Source organism: Apostichopus japonicus, chromosome 20, assembly GCF_037975245.1.
Source record: "Apostichopus japonicus isolate 1M-3 chromosome 20, ASM3797524v1, whole genome shotgun sequence".
Taxonomy (NCBI): Eukaryota; Metazoa; Echinodermata; class Holothuroidea; order Aspidochirotida; family Stichopodidae; genus Apostichopus; species Apostichopus japonicus.
Genome location: NC_092580.1, coordinates 6,535,710 through 6,549,241, shown reverse-complemented (window position 1 = coordinate 6,549,241; position 13,532 = coordinate 6,535,710). Strand labels below are relative to the sequence as shown.

General features: G+C 34.5%; 1 protein-coding gene across 5 annotated transcripts in view; it reads right to left on the bottom strand.

Moving 5' to 3' along the window:
- Positions 1-13,532, bottom strand: part of LOC139961180 (synapsin-like) — a 545,708-nt gene that overhangs the window by 10,083 nt on the left and 522,093 nt on the right. For 3 of the 5 annotated variants that reach the window (XM_071960174.1, XM_071960173.1, XM_071960172.1), the window contains 3 exons: positions 8,123-8,161; positions 3,604-3,627; positions 2,413-2,475 (listed from right to left, as the gene is read on the bottom strand). In XM_071960174.1, the coding sequence (XP_071816275.1) occupies positions 2,413-2,475; positions 3,604-3,627; positions 8,123-8,161 (126 nt within the window). The remainder of the gene's footprint in view (positions 1-2,412; positions 2,476-3,603; positions 3,628-8,122; positions 8,162-13,532) is intronic. The other 2 variants (XM_071960175.1, XM_071960176.1) reach the window with 2 other exon arrangements.

Below are 13,532 nucleotides of genomic sequence, written 5' to 3'. Positions count from 1 at the left end.
GGGGGGAACCAGGCACGTTTGGGAAGTAATGTTACCACTAAGCCTGCTTCTGTACTAAAATACTACTGTGAAAATAATATCATACATTTAAGAGAACCTTTTGGGATGTAAGTTACTACTAAGCTGTCTTGTTTTCTAGACTTGCTACTGCAAAACACAATGTAGATTTAAAGGGGGATAACTTGCTAGAAAATTATGTTAAAACTAAGCCATCTTCTTAATTTCTACTAGAAAACAATATATTTGAAGGGAAAGAACAGAGGGTTGGGGGGCAATCACTTTTGGGAGGTTATGTTACCACTAAGTCGGCTTCTGTACAAAAAATGCTACTGTGAACACAATATTATACATTTAAGGAGAAGCGTTTGGGATGTAAGTTACTACTAAGCTGTCTTGTTTTCTAGACTTTCTACTGCAAAGCACAATATAGATTTAAAGGGGGAGAACTTGTTGATTCAGGAAAATTATGTTAAAACTAAGCCGTCTTCTTAATTTCTACTAGGAAACACACTACATATTAAAAGGTAGAAAACTGGGAGAACCTGTCACTTTTGGGAACTTATGTTATTTTAAAGCCGTCTTCACTTCTAAAATTTCTACTGGGAAACACGATTTAGATTTAAAGGAGAACTGGGGAACTTATCACTTTAGGGAAGCTATGTTACAACTTGGCCATCTTAATTGCTAGGAACACAATACAGATCTGTTAAATGGAACAAGCTGGGGGAACTTGTCACCTAAACAAGTTGTTACCAGTAAGCTGTCTTCAGTTCTAAAATTGCTACTGTGAAACACATTATACATTTAAGGAGAACCTTTTGGGATGTAAGTTACAACTAAGCCGTCTTGTTTCCTAAACTTGCTACTGCAAACACGATATAGATTTAAAGGGGGAGAACTCCTTAAGGAAAATTATGTTACAATTAAGCTGTCTTCTTAATTTCTACAGTTTCGAAACACAAAACATATTTAAAGGGATAAAACTGGGAAACCCGGTCACTTTTGGATAGTTAGTTTACATCAAAGCCGCCTTCACTTCTAAAATTTCTACTAGGAAAAACAATACAGATTTAAGAGGAGAACTGGGGGGACTTCTCACTTTAGGGAAATTATGTCACAACTAAACTGTCTTCTTAATTTCTACCAGGACACACAAGACAGATTTAAAGGGAGAAATCTAGGAGAACCTGTCACTTTTGGGAACTTGTGTTACAACTAAACCTTCTTTTATTAAATTGCTAAGAAAACAATGTAGATTTGAAGGAGGATAACTGGGAGAACCTGTCACATTTGGGAAGTTATGTTAACACAAAAGCCATCTTTACTTCTGAAATTGCTACTAGGAAACACAATATAGATTTTAAAGATAACTGTGGGAACACATAAAGGTAAAGGGAGAAATCTGGGGGGACTCGTCACTTTAGGGAAGTTACATTACAACTAAACAGGCTTCTCTTCAAGTGCAGATGAACTATTACTATTAGTAAAATTTCATAAACCCACACTGGTCAAATAGATGAGCAAATGTTTTTAGTTTCTTACTAGGAAACAACACAGATGTGCATTGAAGGAACTGTGGAAAACCTGTCACTTTCATGGAGATATGCAACAGCTAATCAGGCTCCTTTCCTAGTGTAGAGAAGCTATAAAACTAGCATCAGGCCAAATTTTTAATGGTTGTCAAGATGACAAGTTTTGTTTGGACAACCAAAATCAGCTTTGGAGTTTGCCAAACAGATGACTAATTGTTTATAACAAATTCAGACTACACTGTAAGCAAAAACACCCAAATTAGGTAAAAAGATAAGATTGGTATCATCTCCAAAGTTGGCACCGTTTTCACTAAACTTAGACAAATCTCCTTAGTCCTAGTGTGTATACATGTTGGTCATTGTTATTTTGCTACATTTTTTGGACTACTAAATTTGCTTTTTTGACAACAAAATAGTAAAACCTGCTTGCCAGGGACAACCAGGAATATGTTTGCCCTAGCATGAACATTTCAAAAACTGGCACTGGTCAAACAGATATTTTGAGATTCTAAATAGGAAAAAAAAATACAGATTTAAAGGGACAGAACCCGGGGAACTTGTCTTGAAAATATGCTACTAGGAAACACATGGGAGATTAATAGGTCATCACATATATATGGAGATATATGTGGACACATATATGTCAGCATATGGATGTTCAGTGGCTATTTGTGACTATTGCTTTATGGTACCTAAGAAATTAAAGTGACTAGCCCTTAAAGCATAATGTTGACTTTGTTATCAATGCCAATAAGTAATAAACCTGGTGAAATTTTCTCTTATTGGATAACAGTCAAGTATAACACTTTGCCTTGTTTTACAAAACAATTAAATCATTGAGAAGACATAGCATGTTAAAACAGCAACTGGTTGTACCTACCTTGCCCATGCCAGAATGTGCATGACCAATTTTCACCACGATGGGGAATTTCGGGGTACTCAGCTGAAAACAAGAGAGAAAACATAATTACTATTTTTTTTTTTAATTATTGAAATTAACCTTAATGTGAGTTAACATGTTCACCAATTGGAGATTGAAGAAAAATGGAAGGTGTTAGTGAATGTTTAACTACAATGCTGACATATATTATTGAGATGTGGTTGATGGATGGAAAATGCTTGATTTCAGATGTTGCTTAATGCACATCTATAACTATGACAATTTGACAAAAGAGGTAATCATGGAACTTGTGGTTTTAAGCAGGGTTCGCATTAGCTGCTGGATTGGATGATTCCTGCAATTTGATTTCAAATCCCGCATGTCAACAGTTGTCGATTGGGATTTCACACAATAAAAATTAGCTCTCAAGTTGAATAAATAGACATTAGAGCTGTGACCGTGTAGTGATTAAAATTTTGCTAAAAAACAACGTTTAGTACAAAGACACTTGCAAATATTCCCTTTTAGTTAATCCCGTCAGTTTTTTATCCACACACAAAAAAATACATGACTTTAAGAAAGGGCACTTTCGGCAAAAGCAAACCAGTGTTTTCTATTTCAGTTGATGGGTTGTGCTGGTAGTCTGTTTGGTACATGAATAATTCAGTTGGTTGTTAACATGCATCTATTCATTGTTGTATGGTGGTGATGTTCTATGAGATGGTGCTACACTTTAAGGGTTGTAGGGAACTGGGTGGCATGCAAACACAAGGTACTGTGCGGTGTATAGATGGGAGGATATGATACTGCATTTAGACAAATTTGATGAAGTAAGATAACATCATATACCAATTGAAATTGTTAATCAAGATTTGTAACACATACATGCAAGGTTAATTATTATGTACATCTATGCATATAGAGGCGTCATTGCTTGCTGTCAGTAATGTTTGGGTAGTAAACATTGTCTGTACTGTGTTGTTGCTTTATTTTTGTGAGTCATGCATGGTGCTATCATTGGACAAAATACAAAGCTATACATGATAGTGCTTGTTACAGTGCACCATTGTTAACACAAAAGAGAGTATTATAAAACATTAATATATGTTAATTATGAGTAACATCATAATGATTCACTGCTCAAACTCTGAGAGAAGAAAGTTTATCATCAGACAAGTTCAATGATCTTACTCCAAGTTGACAATCCATGTAGCGCTACAAATGCAAACAAAAACAAAAATGTGATGGATCAAGAAGATGAAGAAGAAAGGGGGGGGGGGGAGTGGAGCAATGATAGAAACAGCAAAAGAAAGATCAAAGCAATGAAACAAAGTGTAAGTTCTGCTTTCAGATTTGATATTCCCTGTAAAACTATTGCTAGATGTTATAGCTGTCTCTTTATTCAGGGGTGGGGTGTGAGGGGTCACCTTGCAAGTCTGGTTAGAGATGCAGTTCACTTTAACAGAAGTTACTTATGAGAAATTAAATGGTTTTCTCCCAATTCCAAGAAAGGTTGTGGGGGTGAGGATTGACGTACACCTTATTTTGACTGAACACAAACAATAATTATTAGCACAATCTAATTATTAGCATAATCTTCCATGACCTAATTATAATCCAAACTTTAAATAAGTTTTAATAAGACCCACAGACAATCTTAAATTTGGGTCAGCTTTAAGAACCTCAATGCCCTCCACGCCTTCTTGAAAATTCTGATCAGCCCTTTTCTGTGCTGGTGAAGTCAAGCTTGCCCATTGATGGTTCAAGTCATTTTCACTCTATGAACATGATAACCTCATAGTAAAGCAGCAATTTCTGTTGTTTGTACATGTGTGTCATTCTGTTATATTCATAAATACCTGTCAATCTAATAACCATGTATGTGATTACATTCAATCCACTACACCCAATTGTTATCTAACTACTAGTAACAAGTATAGCCCAATTCAGAAAGTTTGCCTGATAATTTTCATGTACAATCACATTTTCGTTTGCATTAGGGCAATTCCATGGTAACGGAAGGACATTGGGACTAATTTTCTGACATTTGAACAAGTATATCATGAATATCCCCATTAATTACAACAAATAATTGTCATCATTGACTAGCTATAACTACATACTTCAACTTTCACTTATTTTTTTTTACACAAACCCTTCCCATTTTGGAAATATGAATATTAATGAGGTTGGTAACAGGAGGACAGCAAACGGACAAGGGTTTTCACGTCTCGAGTTTATTGTAAAACTCTGTGAATTGTATGGAGTAATCATATTTTAGAGGTGAGAAATGTTATCCCAATTCTGTTTCCTGTACTGCACCACTTTCCATTCTGAAATTATTGCTTTAGTTTTCTAGAAATATTGTGCTAATTAAAGTTGTGTAAACCTGGTCTGATTCAATACGCAATAAAGAGCAAAAACTTGGAAGTTCATGTGATGTGTGCCCTGGTAGCGCTCAACTCTTACTGAAATAGAACCCACTGGTAGTAATTTTGGACATGTTTTAGGCATGCTTACATTCAGTAATCACTGTGTAAACTGTCACAATCAGTAGATACGAATACTGTAATTTCTGTCAAAAAGTAAATGCAAAACCCATCACACTGGGAGCTAATTGACTTTTTCCTCCCCTCCAAGCAGAACTGCATTGCTAACTGACACGTCAAGCTTCATTACATGTACAGGTAGTGAGAGTCTATGTAACAACTGCTTACTCGCAGCCTTGTATCTACTATACCAGGCCTCGACAGATATACAGTTGCCAACTCGCCAGTGTCAAGTGAATCTTGGACGAGTTGAACCTTAATATTAGCAAAACTATGGATACACACATTTCACAGAATGATAAAAGCAGTATCTTGGCGAACTTTAAGCAAGCTTAAGTTGAAAACTGATTTTTGTCAATGACCAATCTCAATGGGAAGTAACTGTGTAAAATGGTTCCCTATCTGCAGGTGCATAATGTACAGGAATTTTTCATGTTCACATATTTCAAGTCTGAGCATTTATAAACATACAGCGAAAACATTTAAAATCAAATTTCACTATTTATTACAGGGAACAGCTTGAGCATTCATAAGTATGTTTGTGTTCATATATTAATTTCTCAACCAATTAAAAAGTTTATTGAACATCAATATCATGACAAGTTGTTATGCGGAGTCAACCCCTGCACAGCAGAGTATAGTACTGGTGGCGCAAGTAGAATACTAACTATAAACATGTGGACATCCACATCTTAAGTTTAAATATAAGAGCATTATATAAGTACAACAAACAAAACTATAAAAGTTGTAACCACTTATTTTTTTTAAGTTTCGTGATATTAAAATCCATAAGTTAATGACACAAGAATCCACTTTAGAATTGATATGCAGAGAATCAATTCCACAATAAATGACTATCTGTCATTTTGGTAAAACATTTTAGTCTATAAAGTATGGAACTGCAGAGTTGGTTAGGCTTCACTGTGCCATACACTTACAATGGTAAGATAATATTAGGTTTGTTGACCGAAAAATATTTTGTGTCAGAACACAAATACATTTAAGGTGGCCAAATACCTAAATTATTTCTTGCGGCATTTTCTACATGCCATCCGTCATAACTTGCAAAATATACACAATTTAAGGAGTTTTGAGACGATTTGCCGCTATTGCTACCATGATGTTTTTTAAGATTTTCACACAACACTGGTTCCGAGTCAAAGATGGATGCTTTGTAAACCTTAGATTTTCACTGCATTACAGACCGCTTTGATTAAGGTAGTGTAATGTCCGTAACACTTTTGTACACCATTCTGCAGCTAAAAGACAAATAAATGATTTGGAAAATGTACCAAGTCGCTAATTGAGTAACGGCTCAAAGTTGCATTAAGGTACTGTATAGGCTTAGGACTTGTGCACACCTAGCTACTGTATTTCATTTATTCATTCCAGTATAAATATAAAATTTATAAAGATGAGTATTGTCAAAACTTTTGTACAGCATGTATGCCTAGTTCTAGAGAAGCCCTATATAGAGGAGTATTGTCACAACTTTTGTATAGTATGTATGCCTAGCCTAGAGAAGCCCTATTGTTACAGAAACCATGCTGCCTTTGTAGGTTTTTTGCCAATGTTTTTTGGAATTGCTTGAGACAATACAGAAGGCCTAGCTGCTTATCAATGATTCTGTGACATGTTTTTGTTTTTTTACTTTTGGTGGAAAAATGTTTAAATTTCAACCTAACCTTAGTTTACAGAAAATATTGATGTTGTAAATGATCTGTACTATACTACAAATATGGAGACTTGAACGGCGATCGCAGTGTTGAGTGAATTTTGCGTTTTGGCGAGTAGATTTTTAGTCACTGTCACCAAATGATGCGTACTTTTAGAAATATTTGTCGAGGCCTGGTAAGTCTGACGTTTGTACCGATGACTAGACTTATGAAAAATGATTTCATGCTGGAACTTCTGTAAATTACCACAGCAACAGACAAACACTAACAAACAAATAACAGTTACATGCCAAACTTTTACTTGTGGAACAGGAAAATAGCCAATGAACACAATTTTGGCAGCATTATGTGACCTGCTTTTGGCCCTGCTGTCAATTCAAATGATGTTGACTATGTCATATGATTAATAGTTCACTAATCACGGTAAAATCACTTCAATCAACAGTACTGTACATCAGTTTTCTTTCTGAAGGGGCAAGCATAGGTATGAGAAGGCAATTTGCACATGTGCATTCTCTGCTTCCCCACTCCCAATGTTGTAGTCATTGACTTGTTTGTATCTAGATTTTTTAGCTTTGTGTATGTTACCAAGGTCTAAGAGTGGAGGTACTGGATATGCTGTACTGTACACAATGGAGAATGGAAGCATTTTAGGGGAGCTATTTGTACTTTATTTCAGCGACATCGCAAAGGGTTCTCACCCCAATCTAATTTATTATAGATGCACCATTGTGGCTGCACATTATGAAACTTAATTAGCAAGGAACTGATCCCTTCAAAAACCAACCCCCCCCCCACCGGCCAGAATATACCTGCTTTATGTCACAGCACCTCTTAGGAGCTACAGCAAAGTACTATGATTCAACCTCCTCTTGGGGACCTTTAACATCTACAGTTCTAAAATATCTACCCCATATTAATCAAAATAAGATGGTTGTATTTGACATCCTCAAAACATTCACCAAAAGAATGCTAATTAGCAAGTTCTTAATGAATCTGTTCAGTTTCCAGTATTTTGTTGCCCAGACACTCTTTTAGTCCTAGTTTTAATTGGAAGATTTTGGAACATTCCTTGCCATTACATTGTAATCTATATTGGATCAAACATTAATAATGGTTGTTTTCTTTATTTTTATGAATGGGAGTTAGTTTTGAAATCAACTACAGAATGACGCATTTAAATTTGTAAAGCCTTTAAACACTACTTGGAAAAAGAGCCAAGGAACAGTTAGTTATTTGAGTCAAACGTAAGATGAAGCTTGATAAAAGTTCATTATACCAGTCTGCATTATGTCATGTTAACCTCAATGGTCAATTAGGTTTAACTTTCTAACTATTGAAGGCAACTTATTTTACTTTGAGAGGGATTATGAGAAACACTTATATGGGATTAGGTGAGGATATTGGAAATCTTTAGGGTAAATTTTTTTCTAAAATGTGTGTAAGGAATCAGGTGGGAAACTGGGAAAGAAATATAGTAATCACCTGCATAGCATGAGCTCTGAATTGCCCGGATTTTAGCATCTGTAGCGTGACGACGAGAAGAACACAAGATAGACAGAAAAGAAAAAAGAAAAGAAAGGGGGAAAAAATACAAATTAAGATTGGCAAGAAACTGGAGAAACAGTATATATGATATGAATTTAACATAAGTATATATAGCAACACACGATGAACAAAATGATGATATGATAAAGAGAATGAATGTATCATGTACTGTAGCAGTGATGGCAAGTTGAAACAACTCTTAGTTGAATTTGTGTGGTTAGGGGAGAAAAGCTTTAGGACTCTATCCAAGGGGCAATGATTTGAGAAGGTACGGTAAATATACATTTGGTGTTTTTCTATATTGATGTTCAGTTGGCTGTGATTGAAATGTTTACCTCTGTACAAATACTTCAGGTTTGGAGATGTGCCCAAAAGATTTGTTGACTTGACAATCAGTATTATCATGGATGAATAATAAGTCTTTGCCACATCAAATCTCTACATTCATCTGTATACTTTACACGCAACACATTCATAGCACATATTAGACCTATGGGCCACATCTAATTTGCATACAAGATTTGGGGAAAATCTGTTATTTGTCAAAGAAGGATTTAGTACTGTTACTTGCTTAACTTCACAGTATAATTGTTTCATGTCATCAGTATCTATCCAACATATCAGCTAGCTAAAAATTGCTTGAAATTTACTAAACTCAACGATTTTTGAGTTTCTGAAAATCACCCAACTAGTTACAAACTTGATTGCAAAATGTTCACACAGCAACCTCTTATTCAGGAAACTGGCTGTACTGTGACAGTAAAGGAAAAGAAATAACTTCAGCAACAGAGATCTTAAACTTGCATAAACTTTGCATTGCTCTTAGCTAAACCATATAATATGTTGACATGTATAGAGACCCATCTAAGAGAGCTATCCATTCAGGTAGTGGTAACACGTCATGTTGTATCCCACAACAAAGTTAGCATCTTATTGTATCAACTATAACCTTGAACTTTGTCTACTTTGTTGTTTCTGTTACAATTTTGGGGCTAAAATTATGAACAGAATATTCAGGAGTCTAAATTCAGGAGTCTAAATTCAGTTTCCACATACAGCATGTAACCTTTTCATAATTTGGAAAATCAATTAGATCTCAAAGTGAAAAAAAGGTGGTTTAGAATTTGTTATGAGGTTGCCATCTTCTAAGATCATATCAATCCATAATTTCATACCGCCTAAATGAGCTTTATACAAATTCAAATGTAACCTCCGTGCAGTGACTACTTTATCTGATTTGTATTTTAAGCATTTACAGGAAGTAACTCGAAATAATTGACCCTGTTGTCCTAATTAGTTATCCCCAGGTTACAACAGATTACATATTCAAGATGTAAACACCTGTTGTATTGCTCAAGGCACTAAATAAATTGGGATATTAACCAGGCCTCAGCAATAACGGATACTACTTGCCATTGGCGATTAGAATGTTAGCTTTGGCTAATAGAAATGTTATGTTGTATAATGTGTAGCTAAGCATCAAAGGAAAACAATCACCTTCGTAGCAAGAGAAACAGTTCATAAATTGCTGTTCAATGAATTGTTACTTTCTTGTCTAATCTTGTTCATTTGTTAATTGTTATTCTGTCCATAAAGATTGCACACAAAGCATCCTCAAATTTGGAGATAATTGAAAAAAGATAAACATGCTAAAGATGAGGAAAAACAAGTTAAGATTTAGATATGCTAAACAGGTGTAACACCTAAGGGAGGGGCAGGGGACAGAAACCATTGTTTCACCTCCTTTCGCTACAAATTCACTTGGAAAATTTGAACTGTTGGTAAATTCACGGTAAATAATTTTGTCCGGTTTGACAAAAAATTATGGTGAATTAAATATGAATGGATCTCTGAGAATTTAATGTTTTAAAATATGCCTGAAAAACATGGGATTTAGAATTTCAAATGTCTTTTGTTAGTGTGAGATACATTTAACAGACAGTAATGAAAGCAAATTAATATAAAAACCATAAACTTGAGTAAAAATGGAGAGTGAGCAAATGTGCAGTGTACAAGAAGGGTGCAATGTTTGGTATTCTTTTTAAAAAAGGGAACGTTTAGAGCATAAAAATACTGGAATTGAAGAAAGCATTCGCTAAATACCAGAACATAAGGAAAGAATATAGAAAGTTCTCCACTCCCATGGATAACGTAAATGTTTAAATATATACATAAAAAAAAATTATCATTGATCACATTAAAACAACAAAGCCATAAACCATGCAAACTGATTTCCTTACCTGTATAGCGAATGCAACACACACAAAAAGCAATGATAAAAAATACACCAAATGAAGAAAGAGAACACTTACCTACAGGTACATCTCAAACACATACCATGTTTATAATAATGTCTGATACAGGCAATGTATTGTCTATTTGTCCTTTAAAGTTTCAGTCCGTGGCAGGTGATGAAACACTGGAATTACTCTACTTAATTAATCTTATCAATTACAAATAATTATAAAGCCCTGATCCTCTAGATCTTTATATGCAATATCCTAACTGTATCCTATTAGTATCCTAACTTTACTACGAACTGTTATCAACTTTTCACCTATGCCTATTTAGCCTGCATGTAAAGCCAATTTGCCAGCAGTAATCTAATATTGACTAATATACAGTAGACTATAATTGCAAATAAGTTACATTAAAATACAAGTGAAATGTTCCCTTAGGGATCACAAGTTCTCCAGCCAACCACCTCCCACTCCACACACAAAATGATGCACTAAAGCTCTGGGTGCATTGTTCACAAAAATGGGACATGCAATAAACAACTACAGGTACACATGGTCTCTCACCTGAATATGTTTGTTATTCAAACATATTCATGTTGTGCCATTTTTTCTTTTTAAAATTTGTTCTAGTTTTACTCAATGTTTGTGGGACTGTGGTGACAGCACATATTAGTCTGCTACTTTATGGTTTACCAATGATCTCAGTGCTGAGGTCAGAACATGCTGAGTGGTTGCCCTTCCACTGAATATACTCACTCCCTGTGGTCAGCACTATTAGTTCATTGTGGTATTATACAAAGTTAAAATATTCAGTAATTGCTTGAGTTAATACACAGTGGATACATCAGTGAGGGGGGGGGGGGGGGTGGGTGGAGGAAGAATTGAGGGGAATGATGGGCCATTAGGAGAAAAATGGAATGGGGGAGACATAAAGGACCTCAACAAGGAGCATAAGTAGAAAATATGTAGCTTACTTTTGTCAAAAAAGTGAGAGCTCTGGCAATGATTCAAACTGTAAACATAATTCCAAAAGTAGCTTAAATCTACCAAATCAAGTACTATATAGCTTCCTACAAGTTTGTGTTTATTTGCCAGTCATGATGCAGATGCTGTAAGAGTTGGTTATAGTGCTATTATTGTAGTGTTTAAAGCTTAGAGTGATTTTATGAACCTAGCTGTGGTAGTGTTCAGGATCAACCAAATAATTTAAATTATTTTAAGTCTCCTTGAAGAGAAACTTTTTCATGAATTATTTGCACTTTTACCCAGATTTCAAAATATCACATTGTGATTGAACCACATAGCGATTATAGTTTGCTGGTTATCCGAACAAATTGCTATTTAAGCTGAAAACTGGAAACAATATATGAGGTGTGTTTGACAAATTAGCTGTGTTGGAAGCCTATGGTTTATTGTAATTTAAGAGGAATTACAGAAGACTAATGATCACAGTAAAGTTTAGTTTGTTTCATAATTTGAATCATAACAAATTTGAATCATAACAGACACTGATGTGGTGTACATAAATTAATTCTCAAGAAAATAAAATGAAATTTAATTCTAGTTTTGAATAGAATCCTTCTATAGATATGAAAGAATAGCACGTGTTATGAAGATTTTTACAGCTACCTCAGTTTACACTTGAGATGAGTTTAATAAATTAAATTAAAAGAATTTTGATAAAACTGAAGACAAGAAAATAACTTCTGTTATTTCCTGTATTATGACAGGATGTAAACAAAGTTTTATCAGACTGATACCAAATACAAACATAACAATTTATAGATCAATTTCAATCAGAGCATTGCAAGAAAAATAAATTATTTGCTTCTTCATTTGTTGGAATTAGCTAATTTCCTGAGAGGAAATAGTAAATAAAGTGAAATGATAATACAAATTAAAACAGTGTAAAGTACAAAAGAATTGAACAGGAAGTTGCATTTAAGAATTTCTACCTCTTAGTTGCTTCCTGTAGACCTACATTACACCATAGAAGTTCCTCTTCTCTTTACTGTGAATATATTTGACTTTTAGATCAAAAAGGAAATGACAATTTTGAGAGGAATTTGTCTTTTTTTTTCTGTCTTTCTTCCTTACAATTTGCCCAAAATCTAAAATTGGGCTTTACATTCAATTATTGCATTAAATTATGTTTTAATACAGTATATAATTCAACTTTATAACTCAATTTAAATATGAAAAACTTGAAATGTAACTACAAAATATATATTTATCATTTTAGGTTGTTTTGATGTGTGAAGAGAAGGAGCGGGAAAGGTAGATATAAACTCACTGTACTTGCATTACAGAACAGAGTTAAAAAATCGAAGTAAAGAGTGCATTTCATGCTCAATGCATCAATGGCATTTCAATGCACTATAAATTGTGTAATGTTAGGAGATTAGGACAGGAGCAACATGAATAAGGGGCTCATGGGATGTTCCAAGTGATATGCTTTTAATTCCCTTTAAAGGAATTTTTAGTGGCAGTCTATTGGGTATATGAAAAAACTCAATAATTTTTTCATCACCAATCCTCGTTCGGGTATGTTTCATCCTGATTCAGGAGAACTGATTTTTCTTACCTCGCCCCATTTTAATCTAATATATTTTGAACAATAGCAAACGCACTCTGCATCCTTGCAGCCCTTCGTTTCGGGGGCTGCAGGGACGCTATGATTAGCAAGCTACACTGTAGTGAGGAAAGTTCAAATTCCTGAAAGTAAAATAGCGATTTAGATGGAAATTTCTTGGTGAAGTTGCAAGTTAGCAATCTGTTGAAGAGTTAAACGTTCCAGAACTCCCTAACTCGGTTTTTTCATAATATGTTGTTCAGATATTTGTTATTTGAGCGACTTTTCAAATCACAGCGGTATGCAAAGTCTGTACTTTAAATATCTTTATTAGAAACATATATATTTGCACAAGTATGAAGTAAAAACTGGTCGTGACAAACGTTTAGTAATAAAAGTTAGGAATTATCTAATTACAAGAAACAATATCTCTGTAACAACTCCCTATCAAACAAAAGACAGAAAAACCAATTTTGGAAGACTCTAAATTTCAATCTGATATTGAAATAATTCCTAGAAAATGGTATTGTTACAA